Source organism: Aquarana catesbeiana, linkage group LG09 (assembly GCF_042186555.1).
Source record: "Aquarana catesbeiana isolate 2022-GZ linkage group LG09, ASM4218655v1, whole genome shotgun sequence".
NCBI classification, from domain to species: Eukaryota; Metazoa; Chordata; class Amphibia; order Anura; family Ranidae; genus Aquarana; species Aquarana catesbeiana.
Window position 1 is genome coordinate 309171112 of NC_133332.1, and position 22087 is coordinate 309193198.

The 22087-nt window shown below is 43.9% G+C and overlaps 1 protein-coding gene across 9 annotated transcripts in view; it reads left to right on the forward strand.

Moving 5' to 3' along the window:
- Nucleotides 1-22087, forward strand: part of F8 (coagulation factor VIII) — a 169862-nt gene that overhangs the window by 23929 nt on the left and 123846 nt on the right. For all 9 annotated transcript variants that reach the window (XR_012236114.1, XR_012236115.1, XR_012236116.1 and 6 more), the window contains exons 9-13: nt 1637-1766; nt 4711-4798; nt 8465-8676; nt 11867-12017; nt 15013-15219. Coding sequence is in view for 6 of the 9 variants with exons in the window: in XM_073600614.1 (XP_073456715.1) it covers nt 1637-1766; nt 4711-4798; nt 8465-8676; nt 11867-12017; nt 15013-15219 (788 nt within the window). In the remaining 3 variants the exon portion in view is untranslated. The remainder of the gene's footprint in view (nt 1-1636; nt 1767-4710; nt 4799-8464; nt 8677-11866; nt 12018-15012; nt 15220-22087) is intronic.

Consider the following 22087-nt stretch of genomic DNA (forward strand, 5'->3'; position numbering starts at 1 on the left):
CAGCACCTCATCCCAAGATTTAATGATTAAACCAGAGAAAAGGGGATATAGGGATTATGACGGTGCCAGGAAGAACACAATATGTTCCAATATTAAAATAGGTAATTTTTATTAATACACAAAAGTTGTAAACAATAAACAATAGAATCACAAAGACATGGTGTGCATAAATGCTAAAAACATATCTGTAACGAGCTTCACGTCACTTGGCCTCATGGATGTAACGGCCAATGCAGTAGGTAGGTATTTTAAGTACCCGACATGTTTCGCCAGTATTGGCTTCTTCAGGGATAGGTTATTAATACCTAGAGCGCTACAGTAATTCTATGAGAGAAATATGACAATCAGTGAATGTAGTGGGACAAATGATACATCGAATACAGGAAAAATATCAAAAATCCAAATATATACATGTTTGCGAGCTGTCAGTGTAGACTAACCCCCACCACCAATCAAAGAGCACCAAGGGGACCTTCTCACATATACAACATTGGGTAGCCAGAAACCCCCCCACCCCAAAACAACCACCCAACCAGACATTCTACAGATGGAAATGAGGTACCTGCAAGTCACCAAGGGGGTGCCACACACTTCCAGGGCTAAGCCTCCAGCAAAGATCACAGTTGTATATGTGAGAAGGTCCCCTTGGTGCTCTTTGGTGCTCTATTTCTCTCATAGAATTACTGTAGCGCTCTAGGTATTAATAACCTATCCCTGAAGAAGCCAATACTGGCGAAACATGTCGGGTACTTAAAATACCTACCTACTGCATTGGCCGTTACATCCATGAGGCCAAGTGACGTGAAGCTCGCTACAGATATGTTTTTAGCATTTATGCACACCATGTCTTTGTGATTCTATTGTTTATTGTTTACAACTTTTGTGTATTAATAAAAATTACCTATTTTAATATTGGAACATATTGTGTTCTTCCTGGCACCGTCATAATCCCTATATCCCCTTTTCTCTGGTTCCATATTGAGGTATTTCTGGGGGGAAAAAATGCACTATGGCCACTAGATGGCGGTGACGATATAGAAATTACACATATTAGAGAAAATATGGCAATTTTTATCCTGATTGTGTAGATGCTTGTTATATCTGTACAGCAAACATTTTGAATTTAGACCACGATCCATGTTAATTTGCATGATAAGTGTGACTCTCTGTTTTAACCTAAAAGGGGGTCTTCTCTGGCTGCAAGAAGAAGAATATTTTATAGTAATAAAAAAAAAAAAAATTTGTATCTTTTTCTTTGTATTTATGATTGTGATTTCTTAAGCTTTATTCTGATAAATCCTATAATCATAAGTTTTTTTTATTGCTGTCTGTGTCTCCAAGAAAAAAAGTTGGAGGAAATCCAAAATGTATAAAACTGACTCCAAAACAAGAGATGAGGGGAAATCTTCCACTGGGGACATCTGTTCCAGGGACTATGGTCTAAGAAAAGGAATTCCACTGACTGGGAGATTTTCTCCAACTCCCTGGGATAGGAAGTGAAAGGAAATTTCCTCAATGATATTCAGACAGCAAAAAAAAGTTTTGGCTATACGTACAATTTAATTTATTACAAATTGTTCCTTTCAGTTATCTTCTATTTTTTTTTATTTTTTTATTTTTTTTATTTGTTATGCAGGAATCGTTTTACTAAAGTGCTGTATAGAGAATTTACCAACTCTGAATTCACTCACCAAAAACCTTCAGAAATTCCTGGAACGGGAATTCTTGGCCCTGTTCTCAGAGGGGAAGTTGGGGACCAAATTAAGGTAAAAATAATAATAATAGGAATAATAATAATTATTAGTAGTAGTGTAGTATTATTATTAGTAGTAGTATTAGTATTATTATTCTTTTTAAATTGCTAAAATAATACTAATAGCAATAATAATAATAATTAGTAGTAGTAGTGTAGTATTAGTAGTAGTATTAGTATTATAATTATTATTTTTAATAATAGTATTAGTATTATTATTTTTAATAGTAGTATTATTATTATTATTTTTAGTAGTAGTATTAGCAGTAGTATTAGTAGTACTAGTATTATTATTAGTAGTATTATAACATAATAATATTACTACTTTTAATATTGCTATTATTATTACTATTACCATTAAAATGTATTATTATTATTATTATTTATTTTTCATATTATTATTAGAATTAATATTATTTGTATTCTTAGTAGTATTACAACGTAGTATTATTATTTGCAGCACTACCTTAATGCTGAACTCCAGGCAGATACATTAGACCTAAAATATTGCCATTCGGTAATCGTTATTATTAAAAAAAATATATATATATATATATATATATTTTTTTTACTTTCTGCTATGAAACATATCCAATAAAAAAATGTAAAAAATCGAATTTCTTCATCAATTTAGGCCAATATGTATGTTTATATGTTTTTGGTAAAAAAAAACAAAAAACAATAAGCGTATATTGTAGGGCTGCAACTAACGATTATTTTCATAATCGATTAGTTGGTCGATTATTGTTTCGATTAATCGATTAATCGGTTAATAACCTTAAAAAAAAAAGTGTGGTGTATAATTTAGTTAATATGTAAAGTTTTTTAAAAAAAGGCAATTTATTCTTAAATATCTCTATGCAGTGGTAAATATGAACAACCAACTATATGGTTAGGGAGCAAAATATTGAATCCACTCTGAGAATAACAGACAGAAGAGATATACTGTATATACACTATTAGAGGAGATATACTGTATACACTATTAGAAGTTTTTTGGCCAATTTGTTGTTGGGCAGTTTAAAAATACAAATTGCTGCAAAAACGCATTACATGCTTTTCTACAGCTTCTCCATTAAAGTATATTGAACCAAAAAACGCACCATTTTGCGTTAAAAAAAAAAAAAAAGTCCTTGACCCTTTCCAAATACGCAGCCGCTGAAAAAAAGCATAGATGTGAACGTGTCTCATAGAAAACCATGTTAAATGAACTGTAGTGTGTTTCTGCAAAAAGCACCAAAAAACACAAAGATGTGAACCAGGTCTAAGATGTTTAGTAACATGGGGTTAAAAAACCTAAAATGAGCCCTTTATAGTACAAAAAAAGCAAATAACCGCTACTGTAAGGGGTTCATTTTTTGTAGAACTGTGAAAGTAATATTTACAGTAGCGATTATTTCATCTTTTTGTACTATAAAGGGCTAATTTTATTATTGTTAACCCCATTATGTTACTGGCCGATTAATCGATTATGAAAATAATAATCAATTCATTTCATAATCGATTAGTTGTCGATTAATCGATTAGTTGTTTCAGCCCTAGTATATTGAGTGGTTTGCGCAAAAGTTATTGCGTCTACAAAATATGGGATAGATTTATGTACGTTGGAGACCAAATTAAAAATAATAATAATAGCAATAATAATAATTAGTAATAGTGTAGTATTATTATTAGTAGTATTAGTTGTATTATTTTTAGTATTAGTAGTAGTAGTACTAGTATTAATATTAGTAGTAGTATTATAATTAATTATATATAATAATAAATATAATTATAATTAATATTGGTATTATTATTACTATTATTTATTTTTCATATTATTATTAGAATTAATATTATTTGTATTCTTAATAGTATTACAACATAGTATTATTATTTGCAGCACTACCTTAAAGCTGAACTCCAGGCAGATACATTAGACCTAAATTATTGCAGTTCGGTAATCATTATTATTAAATGTATTGTAAATCAATAAATATATATTTTTAAATGCAAGCACTGTAAGTACCTGATCTTCACCTGACAACAGCCTCTTGCAGTCTCTGTTTAGCAGGGCTGAAGTGTGAGAGGAAGAAGCAGCACAAGGATCAGTTTGTGTGAAGGGGGGGCGTAGTGTGGCAGAGAGATGTGCTCATCAATTTCTTCATCAATTTAAGCCAATATGTATGTTTATATGTTTTTGGTAAAAAAAAAAAAAAAATACCAATATGCGTATATTGATTGGTTTGCGCAAAAGTTTTTAAGTCTACAAACTATGGGATAGATTTATGGACTTTTAAATTTATTTTTATTGTTTTTACTAGTAATGGCGGTGATCAGCGATTTTTAGCGGGACTGCGACTTTGCGCCGGACAAATCTGACACTAAATGACACTTTTTGGGGACCAGTGACACCAATCAGTGCAAAAAAAATGCACTGCCACTGTACTAATGACATTGGCAAGGAAGGGGTTAACATCAGGAGTGATCAAGGGGTTAAGGGTGCTCCTAGGGAGTGCTTTCTTACTGTGTGGGGGAATGCTGACATGGAGGAAAACCGAGATCCGTGTTTCTGCTTAAAAACAAGAAAACACAAGATCTCCATTTTCCTCTCTGGCAGAACAGCGATCTGCCTTGTTGACATAGGCAGACCAGCATTCTGCCTCTCCCCGGGAACGATCGGCGGGCCAGACCTGCTTATTGGCTCCCGCTGTGGTTGGCGGGAGCCAATCAGCAGGTCCGACCCCGCCAATCGTGGGAGCGAGGGCTCCGGCGGCACGCGCGCCCCAGACCAGGGACAAACGGAGACGTACAGGTACGTTAATTTGCGCTAAAGGGCAGCCCTGCCGCAGTATATGTACGTGGAGCAGTCCTTAAGCGGTTAACTCATAATAGCCATCTCGATGATCATGCCTATGGATTCCTTTGGTAGATTATTAAAATGCATTGATAACATTTTGTTGTCTCATTTTTGTTAGATTGTATTCAAGAATCTGGCTCATCGTCCATTTAACTTATATCCTCAAGGGCTGAGCAGTGTGAGTTCCGATCACCCTTCTATGGCAGGTACGGTAATATTGGTTCAGTGCCAGATAGGTATGGCAAATCATTCGTTTGAGAATCTGTACAAATATGGCGTTATTAGCTCTGACTAAAGTTGAAAAATGCTCTTGCTATAGGTGTAAGCCATTTACATACCTCCCAAGGCCTGACTGGAATTCCCTCAGGATGTTGCTATGACGTTGCTAAGTGTGGCCTTGTCAGAAACCATGAAATCAGGCCGAGACAGAAGTACAGTTAAATCTCACTTGTTTAATAATAAAAGTAAAAAGAACAAACGTAGTCAAAACATAGCCAAAGTTCAGTAACCAGAACGGATAGTCAGCCAAGCCAGAAGTCGGGGATCAATGTAGAGGAACAGCAAGCAGGATCTGGAGCCAGAGGGGATGTCAGCTAAGCAAGTCTTGAACAGGATCGCAGGAGATAGTTTCTGTGATGTTGACCAAGGTGAAGGCAGAGATCCTCTGGACTGGACGGCTTAAGTAGGCAGGACTGACAAGCAGGATATCATCAACAGCTGAGTAACTGTGGAGAGAGATGGGAGCTGGCAATTAGCCGACAGCTGAGCGGCCATCTCAGAGAAGGAAGGGATGAGCCCAGCCCTGACAGGCCTAGCAATGATTGCTCACCCCCCACCATCATAGGAGTGAGCTCTTGCTCTGACTCGAACCCCCCTCACATGCTCTTTCTCTTCCCTGATGCAGTAGCTTTGAGCTCAGCGTTTTGGAAGCTCACTCCTGTGATGGAGGAGGTGAGCAGTAACGACTAGGCCTCACTTAGCAACGTCCTGGGAGTATTCCACTCAGGCTTCAGGAGGTACGTAAACAGTCTACACCTATAGCAAGGGCATTATTCAGCTTTAGTCAGAGTGCTCAGTTTTTTGTTTTTTTTTATCTACAGGTGCCCCCTTTGCCTTCTAATGCATAGACACTCCTGTTCTGTAGACGTATGGCTCCATATCTGCAGTGTGGGATCATCTAAGGCACTACTGCCTCTGACTAATAGCCTCAAAAGATATGATAATTATAAGATGCAAAATCAGAGGCCAAGCAGGGTCGAGTACAGCAGCAAGCAGGGTCTAGTTTAGGAGCTGACAATCACCCATCACTTATCTTGAGCTTTGCTTTAAATAGGCCACTGGGTGCCAAAGTCAATGCCAATGTGCACGCTGATTCGCACACACGCCCTAGCGCACATGCGTGGATACGCGCACGGCCCTGGTCCTATGCACAGGTCTTTGAACCAGTTCATGCACAGGTGCAGGTGTTCGGGAATTATCACATACTTGACTTTCCAGACAGTGCTGCTTACTATTCTCCTTGCTGGAGAGGAAACTGTACCTGAGGAGTTGTAGTTGAAGGATCTCCCTGCTTGTGCTTCATTGATTCACTATGGGTCTGAGCTTCCTCCCCTCTCCTGCTGCTTCCTAATACAGTGGGGAAAATAATTATTTGATCCCGTGCAGATTTTTTAAAAAGCGGAGTTCCGAAAAAAAAATTAAAAGTCAGCAGTTACAAATACTGCAGCTTCTGACTTTTAATATTAGGACACTTACCTGTCCAGGGCACCCGCGATGTCCTCACCCTAAGCTGAATTGTTCCTCAGCTCCCGGGTGGAGGCGCCGGCATCTTCGGTAAGGGAATCAGGAAGTGAAGCCTTGCGGCTTCACCGCCTGGTTCCCTACTGCACATGCGCGAGTCGCGCTGCGTGTCCTCACTGGTCCCTGCTGTCTTCTGGGACCTGTGTGTCTCCCAGAAGACAGCGGGGGGGACGGAGGAGGGGCCAGACATGTCGTAGATCGCCGCGGAATATGCCGCGATCTATAGCTGGAAGTGGGAGCAAATACCTGTATTAGACAGGTATCTGATTCCCCCTCCCTCCCCCCTGAAAGGTGCCAAATGTGACACCGGAGGTGGGGGAGGAACCGGAAAAGCGGACGTTCCATTTTTGGGTGGAACTCCGCTTTAGGTTTGCCCATTTACAAAGAAATGAAGGGTCTATAATTGTTATCATAGGTGTATTTTAAGGAGGAGGGAGTCCTGCGTAAGTTGACCTTACAGATTTTTCTGTAAAGGTGAAGTTACACATTAAGAAGGTGTTCCTAATGACAAATCATTATGTGTATAGAAGACACCTGTCCACAGAATCTCTTTCTTCCATTCAAATGTCACCATCATGGGAAAGACCAAAGAGCTGTCAAAGGACGTCAGGGGCAGGATTGTAGACCTGCACAAGGCTGGAATGGGCTACAAGACCATCAGCAAGAAGCTTGGTGAGAAGGAGACAACTGTTGGAGTGATAATTCGCAAATGGAAGAAATACAAAATAATCATCAATTGCCCTCGGTCTGGAGCTCCATGCAAGGTTTTGCCTCATGGAGTAAGGAGGATCATGAGAAAAGTGAGGGATCAGCCCAGAACTACACGGGAGGAGCTTGTGAATGATCTCAAGGTAGCTGGGACCACAGTCACCAAACAAACCATTGGTAACACAATACGCCGCCATGGATTGAAATCCTGCAAGGTCCCCCTCCTCAAGAAGGCACATGTACAGGCCCGTCTGAAGTTTGCCAATGAACATCTAAATGAGAAGGATTGGGAGAAAGTGCTGTGGTCAGATGATCCAAAATTAAACTCTTTGGCATTAATTCAACTCGCCATGTTTGGAGGAAGAAAAATGCTGACTATGCCCTTAGAACACCATCCCTACAGTCAAGCACGGAGGTGGAAACATTATGCTTTGAGGCTGTTTTCTGCTAAGGGTACAGTCCGACTTTGCCGCATTAAGGGGCAAATGGATGGGGACATGTATTGTAAAATCTTGGATGAGAACCTTCTTCCCTCAGCCAGAACACTGAAGATGGGTCATGATGGGTCTTTCAGCATGACAATGACCCAAAACATACCGCCAAGGAAACAAAGGAGTGGCTCAAGAAGAACCACATTAAGGTCATGGAGTGGCCTACCCAGTCTCCTGACCTTAATGCTATAGAAAATTCATGGAGAGAGCTGAAACTTTAAGTTGCCAAGCGACAGCCAAGAAACCTTAAGGATTAAGAGGAGATCTGTAAAAAAGAGTGGACCGAAATTCCTCCTGAGATGTGTGCAAACCTGGTCACCAACTACAAGACACGTCTGACCTCCTGTGCTTGCCAACAAGGGTTTCTCCACCAAGTACCAAGGAATGTTTAGCTTGGGGATCAAATTTTACTCACTGAACTGCAACTCAATTTATAACATTTGTATCATGTGTGTTTTTTCTGGTTTTTTGGTTGATCTTCTGTCTCTATCATATAAAATACACCAATGATAAAAACGATAGACCCTTCATTTCTTTGTAAGTGGGCAAACTTACAAAATCTGCAGGGGATCAAATCATTACTTTCCCCGACTGTAATTACCCCTTCGTCATCAGGTCCCCCCGGTCATAAGGGGTCAGCTCTGATATGAGGAAGCAAAGTCCTGCCGCCATCACTGTACAGTGCAGAATAAGGCATGGTAGGTCAGTAATAGGAATAAGATCAGCGTACAGGTCCTCTTTAAGGAAAGCTTTTATATTTTTATATATATATATATATATATATATATTATATAATTTTTTTTTTTTCTACATCACAAGCCCAGTTGATTGGTTGCTATCTTTCTAGTACATCAGGCTCTTCTTATTTTCCAGGTGAGCAGTTAAGGGATTACCCTATCTATCCCAATGATTCCATAACATACATCTGGCAGGTGACCACATATGACAGCCCGGCTTCATCTGATCCGCGGTGTCTCACTCGGTTCTACTCCAGCTTCCTCAATTTACAGAAAGATTTAGCGTCTGGCCTCATTGGGCCTCTGCTGATCTGCTCAAAACAGACTTTGGATCGAGCAGGAAATCAGGTAAAAAATTTTTTCCATATCTTTTATTTGTATCAAAACATAATGTTATAATAATTGTTATTTGCTTTATTATATGTTATATATATACCATGGAACCAAAAGTAGGTTCTATGGTATCCATGGAACCATCACACCTATATGAGTTTGTTGGACATCCCATTCCAAAACCATAGCGTTGTCCCCTCTTTGAGGCTTTTAACATTTAAGGGCAATAAGTTGGTGAGATTGAGTAAAGATACCAATCTAACCAGTTCAACCTGAGCGTGTGTAAGAAGCTAAACATTTGCTGAAAATATCTACATCTCTCCACTGACGCCACCAACTGTGGAAGGGAGTTTCACATCCTTACTGCTCTAACAGTAAAGAAGCCCATACGCAGTTTAAGATTGAACCACCTCTCTTGTTTTATATAGCTATTTATGGCTCTTACTAAGGCACGTTTATGCTGTCTAAACCTTCTCTCTTGTTGTTTTAATGCCCTCTAAATTGTTATGTTCTTTTATTTTCTTTATATAATTGGAAAAAAATTCCATAAAAATTGTTATTAAAAAAAAAAAAAAAGATTGATCCACTTCTCCTCCAACTTCCTTGTGTGGACGCGTCTTCTTTATATACTGTACCTAAGATTAAATGATTTCCTCCCAGTGCAATAATCACCATTCAAGTATTTGTACATCTCTATCATATCCTCTCTTAAAAAGCGGAGTTCCACCCAAAAGTGGAACTTCTGCTTATCTGCTTCCTTCAGTGCAACCTTTTAGGGGGGAGGAGGGGAACGGGTACCTGTTTTCGGCAAGGTACCCTTCCCCGCTTCCGGGAGACTGCGCCTCAGCACCGTCCCTCGGAAGTTCGGCCCCCCTCCTCCTTCCTCCGCCGCCGGGCCAGTTATAAAGCACAGAGCGTTTAGCGCATGCTCAGTAGGGAACTGGCTGGTAAGCAAAAAGGCTTCACTGTCGGTTTCCCTTACCAGGAATGGCGGCTTTGGTGCCGACATCGCGGGCTCCCTGGACAGATAAGTGTCCCTGTATTAAAAGTCAGCAACTACAGTATTTGTAGCTGCTGACTTTTAATTTTTTTTTCAGCCCAGGCTGGAACTCCTCCTGATACTAAAGCCTTGTTTTTTACTTTACTTCATTAAAAATAACAAACCTGTTATACTTACCTCCTCTGTGTAATGGTTTTGCACAGAGCAGATCAGATCCTCCTCTTCTCGGGTCCCTCTTCGGCTCTCCTGGCCCCTCCCTTTCTGTTAAATTCTCCCCACAGCAAGCAGTTTGCTATGGGGGGGCACCCGAGCCGAGCCTCAGCTCCCTGTGTCTATTCAGGCCTGGCCCTGCCCCCCCTCTCTCCTCATTGGCTCACTGGCTTTGATTGACAGCAGCGGGAGCCAATGGCTGTCTCAGCTAATGGGGAGGGAGATTCCCGGACAGCCGAGTCTCTCGCCTAACATCACTGGATTGAGATAGGGCTCATGTAAGTATTTAGGGGGGGGGGGGGCTGAGGTGGGAAGATAAAAAAACCTTCTGCCTTTACAACCACTTGAAGTATCTCTTCTCCAATAAGTACGTTTTTAATGTTTGTAGTCGTTCCTCATAACTCCTCCAGTCCCCTTATCTACTTTGTTGCCCTTCTCTGGGTTCTCTCTTCCAGCACATCCTGGTGACCTGGTAACATCCTTACAGGATGTCTCCAATTTGCAAGCCAACCTCAATGCACTCATCTAATTGGGCAACTATGTGGCAGATGAGGTTTAATGTTGAGAAATGTAAAGTTATGCACTTGGGGGCTAAGAATATGCATGCATCATACATACTAGGGGGAGTACAACTGGGGGAATCTGTGGTGGAGAAGGATCTGGGGGTTTTGGTCCTTTCCTTTCTTGTATTAGGAGAGGTATGGACTCCAGAGAGAGAGATATCATGTTTCCCCTGTACAAATCATTAGTAAGAACTCATCTGGAATATACAGTTCAGTTTTGGGCACCAGTTCTCAAAAAGAATATCGGGGAACTGGAGAAAGTACAGAGAAGGGCAACCAAACTGATAAGAGGCATGGAGGAGCTCAACTATGAGGAAAGATTAGAGGAACTGAATTTATTCACTCTTGAGAAGAGGAGATTAAGGGGGAGATATGATCACCATGTATAAATATATAAGGGGTCCATATAGTGAACTTGGTGTTGAGTTATTCACTTTACGGTCAACACAGAGGACAAGGGGGCACTCTTTACGTCTAGAGGAAAAGAGATTTAATCTCCAAATACCGAAAGGTTTCTTCACAGTAAGAGATGTGGAATAGACTCCCTCCCTCTGGTTCTGGCCAGCTCAGTAGATTGCTTTAAGAAAGGCCTGGATTCTTTCTTAAATGTACAGAATATAACTGGGTACTGACATTTATAGGTAAAGTTGATCCAGGGAAAATCCGATTGCCTCTCTGAGATCAGGAAGGAATGTTTTCCCCTGTTGCGGCAAATTGGATCATGCTTTTATGGGGGTTTTTTCGCCTTCCTCTGGATCAACTGTGGGTATAGAATTGGGTATATGGGATTGTATGATATTTTTATTCTTTTATGGCTGAACTACCGTGTTTCCCTGAAAATAAGACCTAGTGTTATTTTCCAGGAGGGCTGCAATATAAGCCCTACCCTGAAAATAAGCCCTAGTTTAAAATACTTGTAAAATCCTACATTCTACTCTATTAAAGTAGTATATAATGTGCAATGTGTGTGTTTTTGTAATATAATTGCGGGGAAGAGAGCTCTGGCGGGTCACAGAAGCGCAGAGCGGTGCTATAACAAAGGTATTTGGCACAATTATATTACAGAAACACAAGCATTGTACATTATATACCACTGTAATAGAGTGAATTATAGGATTTTACAAGCATTTTAACTCAGCTCACACTGGGGATTCCTGTCAAGCAGGGAGAGAGAGGGGGAGAGAAGACCGCACATTACATGGTAAGACCTACCCCGAAAATAAGCCCTACTGTGTCTTTTGTTGCCAAAATTAATATAAGACCCGGGCTTATTTTCAGGGAAACACGGTAGATGGACTTGTGTCTTTTTTCAACCTGACTAACTATGTAAAACTGGACGGCATACTCAAGATGTGGCCGGACCAGAGTCTTGTAAAGTGGTAGAATTCTAGTTTTATTTGACGTACTATGTCCTTGTCCATGTTGTTTGTAGATAATTACAGATAAGGAAAATATCCTCTTCTTCTGCATCTTTAATGAAACTCTCAGCTGGTACCATGAAGAAAATAGGCAACGGGCTGCTGCCACCTCATCAGAAGACAAGGGTGCCATTGGGAAATCTCCGGGATCGAACCTGATACATAGTATGTATAATGCTAATGCAAATATCTATCTCTTTTTTGTAATATACTTTAGAATGTAAATTGACACATGCTGACTTAGGGGCCCATTTATACCATCATGTCACATGCGCTGGAACCATGCGGTGCCATTCAGTCCAAATGGCAACCCAACACGCCTTACTGCCGGATGTGTGTTGTGTTGCACTGCCAAAAAAATAGTACATGTGCCATTTTTGGTGCATTGGCAGTCCATTCATTTTGAATAATCTGCCCGTTGATGCATGGCATAATGCGCATCAATGTAAATGTTCGTATGCATAGAAAATGAAGAACACACATTATCACCAAAAGAAAGTCTTGTTTGCCCCTACCAAAAATAAATATATATAGAAATATGTATTACTTTGTTATCTTAAGGTTATAAAGTCAGAAGTTTTTATCTTAGTGCATTCATTCAATGCATTACGATAAAAACCTTTCTGGTCGCAGCAGCCCCCCCTAATACTTACCTGAGCCCCATCTCTGTCCAGAGATGTCAACGAGTTTCCTCAGCCGTCTGGGACTCTCCCTCCTGATTGGCTGAGACACAGCAGCGGCGCCATTGGCTCTCGCTGCTGTCAATCAAACTCAGTTAGCCAATCAGGAGAGAGAGGAGGCGGGGGTTGAAGCACAGCTCCGTGTCTGAATGGACACACAGAGCTGCAGATTGGCTGGGGTGCCCCCATAGCAAGCTGCTTGCTGTACGGGGGCACTCGACAGGAGGGAGGGGCCAGGAGCTGCGAAGAGGGACCCGAGAAGAGGAGGATCTGGGCTGCCCTGTGCAAATCCACTGACGTGACATGTTTGTTATTTAACCACTTGCCACCCGCCCACCGTCAAATGACGGTGGGGCAGTGAGGCTCTCGTTCTGGGTGGACGTCATATGACGGCACACCCAATTGCCCGCTCTCGCAGAAGCACGGAGTGCGACCCCGATCTCTGTAAAGAGCCGTTAAAGCGGCTGTTTAATCATGTGATCGGCTGTGTCCAATCACAACCAGTCACATGTAAACAAGGAAGTGCCGGTAATCTGCGCTCCTCGCCTCACAGTGACAGAGTGCGTGGCAAGGAGAGCTGATCAGCGACATCTCCTTGCAGGGGACAGAAAGAAATGAAATCAGAGCGCTGATGTTCAATGCCCTGATTATAACATAGTGCCAGCAACAAGTGCCCACCAGTGCCAGCAACCAGTGCCCACCAGTGTCAACAATCAGTGCCCACCAGAGCCAGCAATCAGTGCCCATTAGTGATGTCACTCAGTGCTGGCTTTCAGTGCCGCCTACCAGTAAAGCCCATCAATGCCCATTAGTGCCACCCATCAGTTTCGGCTATCCATGCCGCCCATCGGTACCCAGCAGTGCCGGCTATCAGTGCCCGTCAGTGCCACCCATCAGTGCCACCCATCAGTGCTGCCTATCGGTGCCCATCAGTGCCACATATCAGTGCCCATAAGTGCGGAATATTCGTGCCTCCTCATCAGTGCCACCTTATTAGTGCCCATAGGTGCCACCTCATTAGTCCCCATAATTGCCCCCTTCTTCAGTGTCCATCAGTGCAGCCTATCAGTGCCCATCAGTGCCACCTAATCGGCGCACATCAGTGAAGGAGAAAAATGATTTACAAAATTTACTGACAGAAACTAAGAAAAACTTTTTTTTTCTTCAAAATTTTCGTTCCCTTTTTTTTATTAAAAGTGATTAAATACCACCAAAAGAAAGCTTTATTTGTGTGAAGAAAGAGATAAAAAATTCACATGGGTACAGTGTAGCATGACTGCGCAATTGTCATTTAAAGTGTGACAGCGCTGAAAGCTGGAAAAATGGCCTGGGCAGGAAAGGGGTGAAAGTGCCCTGTAGGCAAGTGGTTAAAAAAAAACAAAAAAAAAAAAACGAGACAATCACCTTTGAGTAACAACAAATTTATTGCCGAATATGCCAATAGCAGAATTGTAAAAAATGCTCCGGGGTGCACAGGTGCCTGATTGGCCGGGAGGAGAATCAGTGTAAAAATAGTGAATATTCATTCACTATTGTCACACAACTGGGTGGGCTCGGAGCGCAGTGCTCTGCACCCCAAGCCCACCCTTTTTTAAAGCTTATTAGAGCATCTTGCTCTAATCACGCACTTAAAAAAAAAATCCCCCCCCCCCCCCCATTGGAATCCATGCGCCCAGCACCCTGCATGTAGTATAGGGGGCCAGACGCATGGATGGGGGGGTGGCGCCTGTGCGCCCCTAATGGACGGGCCGCCACTGCATGGCCACATTGCCATTTTTAGGTTGATGTCACCAGCATCCTTACACCTTTGCTTTGTGCTCCTGTGGGGAGGAGAATTCCCAGGCCGCGAATGAATGGGTCAGCACCCTGCTATCATGTGACCAGTTTCCCTCTGGTTCGGCCTTTTGGCTCATCAGTACCCGTCGCTTTTTGTGCCAGAGACAATAGTCCCGGTAAGGTTGAATCTCCCCAGTGGGAACACAGACAGCAATACAAAGTTGACTAAAGATTTAACCTTTTCACACTCTAGCTCAGGGGTCTCCAAACTTTTCAAACAAAGGGCCAGTTTATTGTCTTTCAGACTTTAGGAGGGCCGGATTGTGGCCAGCAGGGGCAATAGATGTCATGGGCCCAGCATTAGTGAAAATAAATATGGCCCCAGGGTTGGTGGTCAATAGAAGGAGGAGTAGTCTCCCATTATTGGTATCAGTGGAAGATATAGTGACCCATCGTTGGTGTCAGTAGGAGGAATATTGCCTCATATCAGTGGGAGGAATCGTGCTCCAAAGGCCCGGATAAAGGCTAGCAAAGGGCCACATCTGTCCCTCGGGCCGTAGTTTGGAGACCACTGCTCTAGCTAATACTGAAATACAATTTAACTGAATGTGAAAGGCAATGGCATGAATGTGAAAGGCAATGGCGTTTTGTTGTCATGATGATACCTACCTTCCATTAACCATTAGAAAAAAATTTATTTCCAGCTATAAATGGGATCTTGGATTCTCTGCAACTCAGTATTTGCCAGAATGAGGTCAGCGTGTGGCATGTGCTAAATCTGGGTCTGGACACAGAACTGATCTCCATTTATTTTGGAGGCAACACCTTCATGGTGGACTCGAGCTATCAAGAAACTCTAACTCTGATCCCAATGAATGGAAGGACGGTCATTATGGTCATGGAAAAAACAGGTCTGTTACTTTTTATCTTAACTCTCCTGATAGTAAATGCTAAATAAGACCTTCAAAGCAGCCTCTTTAGGCATGTTCATTAATTATGCTGTTGATCTAAAACACAGACAAGACCCGTCACTGTGTTTGGTGGAACCACTGTGTTTTTGTGGAAGATGGCCAACCAACAGGCAGGAGGTGTATGTACTCAGACAGATGGACAGAAGTTGAAATTCAGGAAGCTTGTAGGCAGGTGCAGTCTGTACTCCCCACTGCAGGTGGCCCTCGACCAAAGTGGCAATGTAGAAGTGGAAGGAAGTTATAAGAAACTTGGTTCCTCTTTGGCTTTGAGCGGTCACAAGGAGACAGCTTTCCAATTGGACACTGGGGCCCCATGTGACTCCGTGGCCATCTGGGGTCAGGCAGAGTCTATTTAATACTCCGGCTCCCGGGTTTGGCGCGCTGTAGGGACAGGTTCCCCATCTGGCAGCGACAGGACTTAGAAGTAGGGAAAGGTTCCTGTGGAGTAGGAACAGTGCAGGGACTACGGCTACCTCACTTTAGGAAGCCTTCCGTTTGGGTCCAAACCAGCCAGGCCACATTCCACTCCTCGTTGTAGACACTGTCAGCATCTATCAAGTCTGAGGGTCACTGTTATAGGTCACTGTTATAAGTGGCTTGCCTACCCGCCGGGACTAGTGGTACTTTGTTGTATTTTCCTACAATATATTGCTATTGCCTAACTTGGCTCTGTGTGCTTACTATCCACCACACCACACAGCACCTGGTTCACAAGCTGATCATCAGACTAGGCCCCAGGCATGGACTGGCCATCGGGACTACCGGGCGTTTCCCAGTGGGCCGAATGGCTCAGTGGGCCAGTCAGGTGCGGTCCAGGAGCCGCTCCTCACTGACAGTGAGTGATCGCGTTTTCACTCCTTTCAGGAGGAGCTGCTTCCGTCACTTGCTGGAGAGAGCATTAGGCGTTATGCTCCCTCCAGCCTGCAGGGAAAGATGGACAGCCGGCAGACTTTCCTTCCTCTCTCCCCTATCACTTGTTATCACATGACTGGAGAGAGGAACAAAAAGCTGCCTTCAAAACGGTGAGTACATGTGGGAGGGGGAGGAGAGGGAGGACTCTCTGATGTGAAGGGGACTGCTTGTGGGGACTCTGGTGTGAAGGGGATTCTGATGAGGACTCTGATGTGAAGGGGATTCTGATGGGGACTCTCTGATGTGAAGGGGACTTCTGATGGGGACTCTCTGATGTGAAGGGGACTTCTGATGGGGACTCTCTGATGTAAGGGGGCTTATGATGGGGACTCTCTGATGTGAAGGGGACTGCTGGTGGGGACTCTGATGTGAAGGGGATTCTGATGGGGACTCTCTGATGTGAAGGGGACTTCTGATGGGGGCTCTCTGATGTGAAGTGGACTTCTGATGGGGGCTCTCTGATGTGAAGTGGACTTCTGATGGGGGCTCTCTGATGTGAAGTGGACTTCTGATGGGGGCTCTCTGATGTGAAGTGGACTTCTGATGGGGACTCTCTGATGTGAAGGGGACTTCTGATGGGGACTCTCTGATGTGAAGGGGACTTCTGATGGGGACTCTCTGATGTAAGGGGACTGCTGGTGGGGACTCTCTGATGTGAAGGGGACTGCTGGTGGGGACTCTGATGTGAAGGGGACTGCTAGTGGGGACTCTGATGTGAAGGGGACTTCTGATGGGGGCTCTCTGATGTGAAGTGGACTTCTGATGGGGGCACTCTGATGTGAAGTGGACTTCTGATGGGGACTCTCTGATGTGAAGTGGACTTCTGATGGGGACTCTCTGATGTGAAGGGGACTTCTGATGGGGACTCTCTGATGTGAAGGGAACTTCTGATGGGGACTCTCTGATGTGAAGGGGACTTCTGATGGGGACTCTCTGATGTGAAGGGGACTTCTAAAGGGGACTCTCTGATGTGAAGGGACTTCTGATGGGGACTCTGATGTGAAGGGGCTTCTGATGGGGACTCTCTGATGTGAAGGGAACTTCTGATGGGGACTCTCTGATGTGAAGGGGACTTCTGATGGGGACTCTCTGATGTGAAGGGGACTTCTAAAGGGGACTCTCTGATGTGAAGGGACTTCTGATGGGGACTCTGATGTGAAGGGGCTTCTGATGGGGACTCTCTGATGTGAAGGGACTTCTGATGGGGACTCTGATGTGAAGGGGCTTCTGATGGGGACTCTCTGATGTGAAGGGGACTTCTGATGGGGACTCTATGATGTGAAGGGGACTGCTGGTGGGGACTCTGATGTGAAGGGGACTGCTGGTGGGGACTCTGATGTGAAGGGGACTTCTGCTGGTGGGGACTCTGATGTGAAGGGGACTTCTGCTGGTGGGGACTCTGATGTGAAGGGGACTTCTGCTGGTGGGGACTCTGATGTGAAGGGGACTTCTGCTGGTGGGGACTCTGATGTGAAGGGGACTTCTGCTGGTGGGGACTCTGATGTGAAGGGGACTTCTGATGGGCACTCTCTGATGTAAGGGGACTTCTGATGGGGACTCTGATGTGAAGGGGACTTCTGATGGGGACTCTGATGTGAAGGGGACTTCTGATGGGGACTCTGATGTGAAGGGGACTTCTGATGGGGACTCTGATGTGAAGGGGACTGCTGGTGGGGAATCTCTGATGTAAGGGGACTGCTGGTGGGGACTCTGATGTGAAGGGGACTGCTAGTGGGGACTCTGATGTGAAGGGGACTTCTGATGGGGACTCTCTGATGTGAAGGGGCCTCTGATGGGGATATGGGGACTCTGATGTGAAGGGGACTTCTGATGGGGACTCTCTGATGTGAAGGGGACTTCTGATGGGGACTCTGATGTGAAGGGGACTTCTGATGGGGACTCTGATGTGAAGGGGACTTCTGATGGGGACTCTCTGATGTAAGGGGGGCGCTGTTGGGGACATTCAAAATTAAAGTGGGCTGGTCATGATGAAGTCCAGGGCCAAATTTTTGTCCCAGTCCAGCCCTGCTAGGCCCAGAACGCCCATCCATGTTCCAGACATATAGGCAGAGCACACATTGACATTAGCCGAAGATCGAGATAAGTACTGACAAGCTAAGTACAAGTCAAAATAATTTGTTACTCTAATCCACGGCATGAACAGACAGAAGCCAGAATGACCTTAATCCAGTAGACAGGCTAGCCATTTAATCATGCATAGGCTGGATGTTCAACAGTCTACTTAAGCTTAATTGATTAGAGAAGGTGTGCACTGCATATACCTGAGCTGCAGTGTTGTAAAGCGGGATTCCGGCCGTAAAAAAAAAATGTAAAAGTCAGCAGCTACAAACACTGTAGCTGCTGACTTTAAATAAGTACTTACCTTTCCTGGGTGCCCGCAATATCGGCCGCCCGAGGCCGACCCGTCCCTCGGCTCTCGGGTCCCGTCACTGCCATCCAAGGTAAGGGAAACAGGCAGTGGAGCCTTGCGGCTTCACTGCCAGTTTCCTACTGCGCACGCGCGAGCGGCGCGGCGCTCTGTGAATGGCCCCGTGGTGTTCTGGGAACACACATAGTTCCCAGAAGACAACGGGGCCACTCACCGAGGAGAACAACACACCGCGGAATAGGAAGAGGCAGATTAAGAAGACTGCCTAGCAACAAGGGTTTAGGTAAGTTTAAAAAAAATTTTTTTTTAATGTTTTTTGAAAATTTTTGTTAGGATTTTTGGTGAATTTTTTTTTTCAGGGTGGCCCTCCACTTAAGTAATGACTACCAAATGGCAAAGGCTCAAGGTTGATTGTTGCAACCTCAGTGAGATAGCTGACAATTACAGAGGGAGCAACACAGTCAATTCAACACGAACCCAATGATGCGGACAGCACTATGCTCACTTTGACTTCATCTTTCAGAGATGTCACATCTTTTAATATATTAGTAAATCAATAAATTTTTACTTAACAAAAAAAAAAAAAAAAAGCTAATATAAGTACCGAAGTTGGACTTGGTATCCGCCCCTTGCAGTCCTTTGTACAACAGCATTCACATTGGGAGAGGCAGGACTGGAAGCCAATCCAGTGTGCTGAATACAAATGTGCTGACAGGAGACATAGTGATAGGATGAGAGAGCAGAGTGAACAGAAGGATTACCTTATCAGTTTGCTGCTGCTCCCACTGTCCAGTCAACAGGCTGGGAGTAGAGAGCAGATACCACTGTATTCATCAACTGTAAATGGTATCAGCCACCTGGATGTGGCAGGGTTGTGTAGACCTCAGGACTGGATGGGCAGAAATACAAATCCTTCTCAGGTAAAACACTATTTAGGGTCTTCATGCCTACCCTGTAGTCTTGGGGGAGGATGTGTAACCCTTAGGTTCCTTCCTCCCCTGCCTTGGGGGGTCTTTGGAAGAGTCCACACCTAGTGCTGGCTGGTTGGCTTTGGCTGATCATGAGTAGAAAGGGACCACCAGGCCTTTTGGCTAGATGGACCTACCCTGTTTCCCCGAAAATAAGACCTAGCGTGATAGTCGGTGATGGCTGCAATATAAGCCCTACCCCCCCAAATAAGCCCTAGTTAAAGTCCTTGTAGGTCTTCTTTTCAGGGTAGGGCTTAGTTTCGGGGGAAACAGGGTAAGGCTTATTTGGGGGGGTAGGGCTTATATTGCAGCCATCACTGACAATCACGCTAGGTCTTATTTTCGGGGAAACAGGGTAAGTGTTCCTAGCCCCCATCAGTAGTCTTGCACCCTGGGGTGGGTGGGGGGGCTCAGGGAAGGGTTCTCGTTCTTTGGGAGGGGAACATACAAGACACCCTATGTGCACTTTTTTAAGTTCACCTTTGGTGTTAAGCTTTTTGCACAAGGTACCTCGGGCTCAATAGAAAGCGGCGTTCTGCTCTCTTGTAACGGCAATCTGAGCGGCTCACCTGTTGCTTGATTGCTATTACGAGCAGCGGGAGGGGAAGGTCCCTCCTCCCTCTTGCCACCCCCTGTGGCTTTCTCTGGCTCTCCCGTCCTACCGTGAGACCAGAGTGACCAGCCGGAGTGCCCGCCAGCTGGCCGGACAGCCAAGCAAAGCCGGGATCGGCTTTTATCGGCTGTTTGTATTAGTAACCTGGAAACCATGACGTGACATCACTTCCGGTTTACTCAGAAACCATCGGCGCCAGTTTTAAAAATCGAAAGCATTCAGAAACACTGATCCTGGTGTTTTTGAATGCTTTTAATAGCAGAGGAGGGATTTGGGGTCTTATACCAGAATCCAGATCTCTCCATAAAGAGTACCTGTCACATGCCTATTGCTGTCACAAGGATGTTTACATTCCTTGTGACAGCAATAAAAGTGATCAAAAAAAGATTTTTTTTTTTTTTTTTTTTTAACCACTTGCGGACCGATGCACGCCGATATACGTCGGCGCAATGGCAACGGTTGGAAAATGGGCGTACCTGTACGTCCCCTTTAATTGGCGGGGCTAGCGTACGTCGTGACCATGCCCGCGGGACCGGCAGACTCGATGTCCGTCAGTCTTCTGGCGATCGTGTCACGGAGCCGCAGAACGGGGAAGTGCCTATATAAACAAGGCATTTCCCCGTTCTGCCTTGTGACACGACAAAGATCTACTGCTCCCTGTGATCAGGAGCAGGGATCGCTGTCATGTGAGTGGTAACCCATCCCCCCCCCCCCCCCCCACAGTTAGAATCACTCCCTAGGACACACTTAACCACTTGATCCCCCCCCCTAGTGTTTAACCCCTTCCCTGCCAGTGTCATTTACACAGTAATCAGTGCATTTTTATAGCACTGATCGCTGTATAAATGACAATGGTCCCAAAATAGTGTCAGATGTGTCCGCCATAATGTCGCAGTCACGATAAAAAACGCAGATCGCCGCCATTACTAATAAAAAAAAAAAATGAATAACAAAAATGCCATAAAACTATCCCCTATTTTGTAGACGCTATAACTTTTGCGCAAACCAATCAATATACGCTTATTGCGATTTTTTTTTTTTTAACCAAAAATATATAGAAGAATACATATCGGCCTAAACTGAGGAAAAAAATTGTTCTTTTTTTATATTTTTGGGGGATATTTATTGTAGCAAAAAGTAAAAAATATTGCTTTTTTTTCAAAATTGTCGATTGTTTTTTTTTGCGCTATAAAAAAAAAAAAAAAAAAAAAAAAACACAGAGGGGATCAAATACCACCAAAAGAAAGCTCTGTTTGTGGGGAAAAAAAAAGGGACGTCAATTTTGTTTGGGTGCAGCGTCACACGACCGCGCAATTGTCAGTTAAAGCGACGCAGTGCCGAATCGCAAAAAGTGCTCTGGTCAGGAAGGGGGTAAAATCTTCAAATCTTCCGGGGCTGAAGCGGTTAAAGTAACAGTGTAAAAAAAAAAAAAAAAATGTAATTAATAATTAAAATAAAAAACCTGTAAAAGTGCCCCCGTCCTCCTTGTTCTTGTGCGCAAAGGCAAACACGCACTTTGGTCCTGCACGCACACAAACAGCAACAAAAACACGTGAGGTATCACCATGAACGTCAGATCATGGGCAGTAATGCTACCCTGTTTCCCCGAAAATAAGACCTAGCGTGATTGTCGGTGATGGCTGCAATATAAGCCCTACCCCCCCAAATAAGCCCTAGTTAAAGTCCTTGTAGGTCTTATTTTCAGGGTAGGGCTTATTTTCAGGGGAAACAGGGTAGGGCTTATTTGGGGAGTAGGGCTTATATTGCAGCCATCACCGACAATCACGCTAGGTCTTATTTTCGGGGAAACAGGGTAGCACCAGACCTCCTGTAAATCTAAAGGCTACTATAGATAGTAAAATGTAAGTCTTTTGTCGCCACGGCATGGGAGTGCGCAATTTTAAAGCGTGCTATGTTTGGTATCTA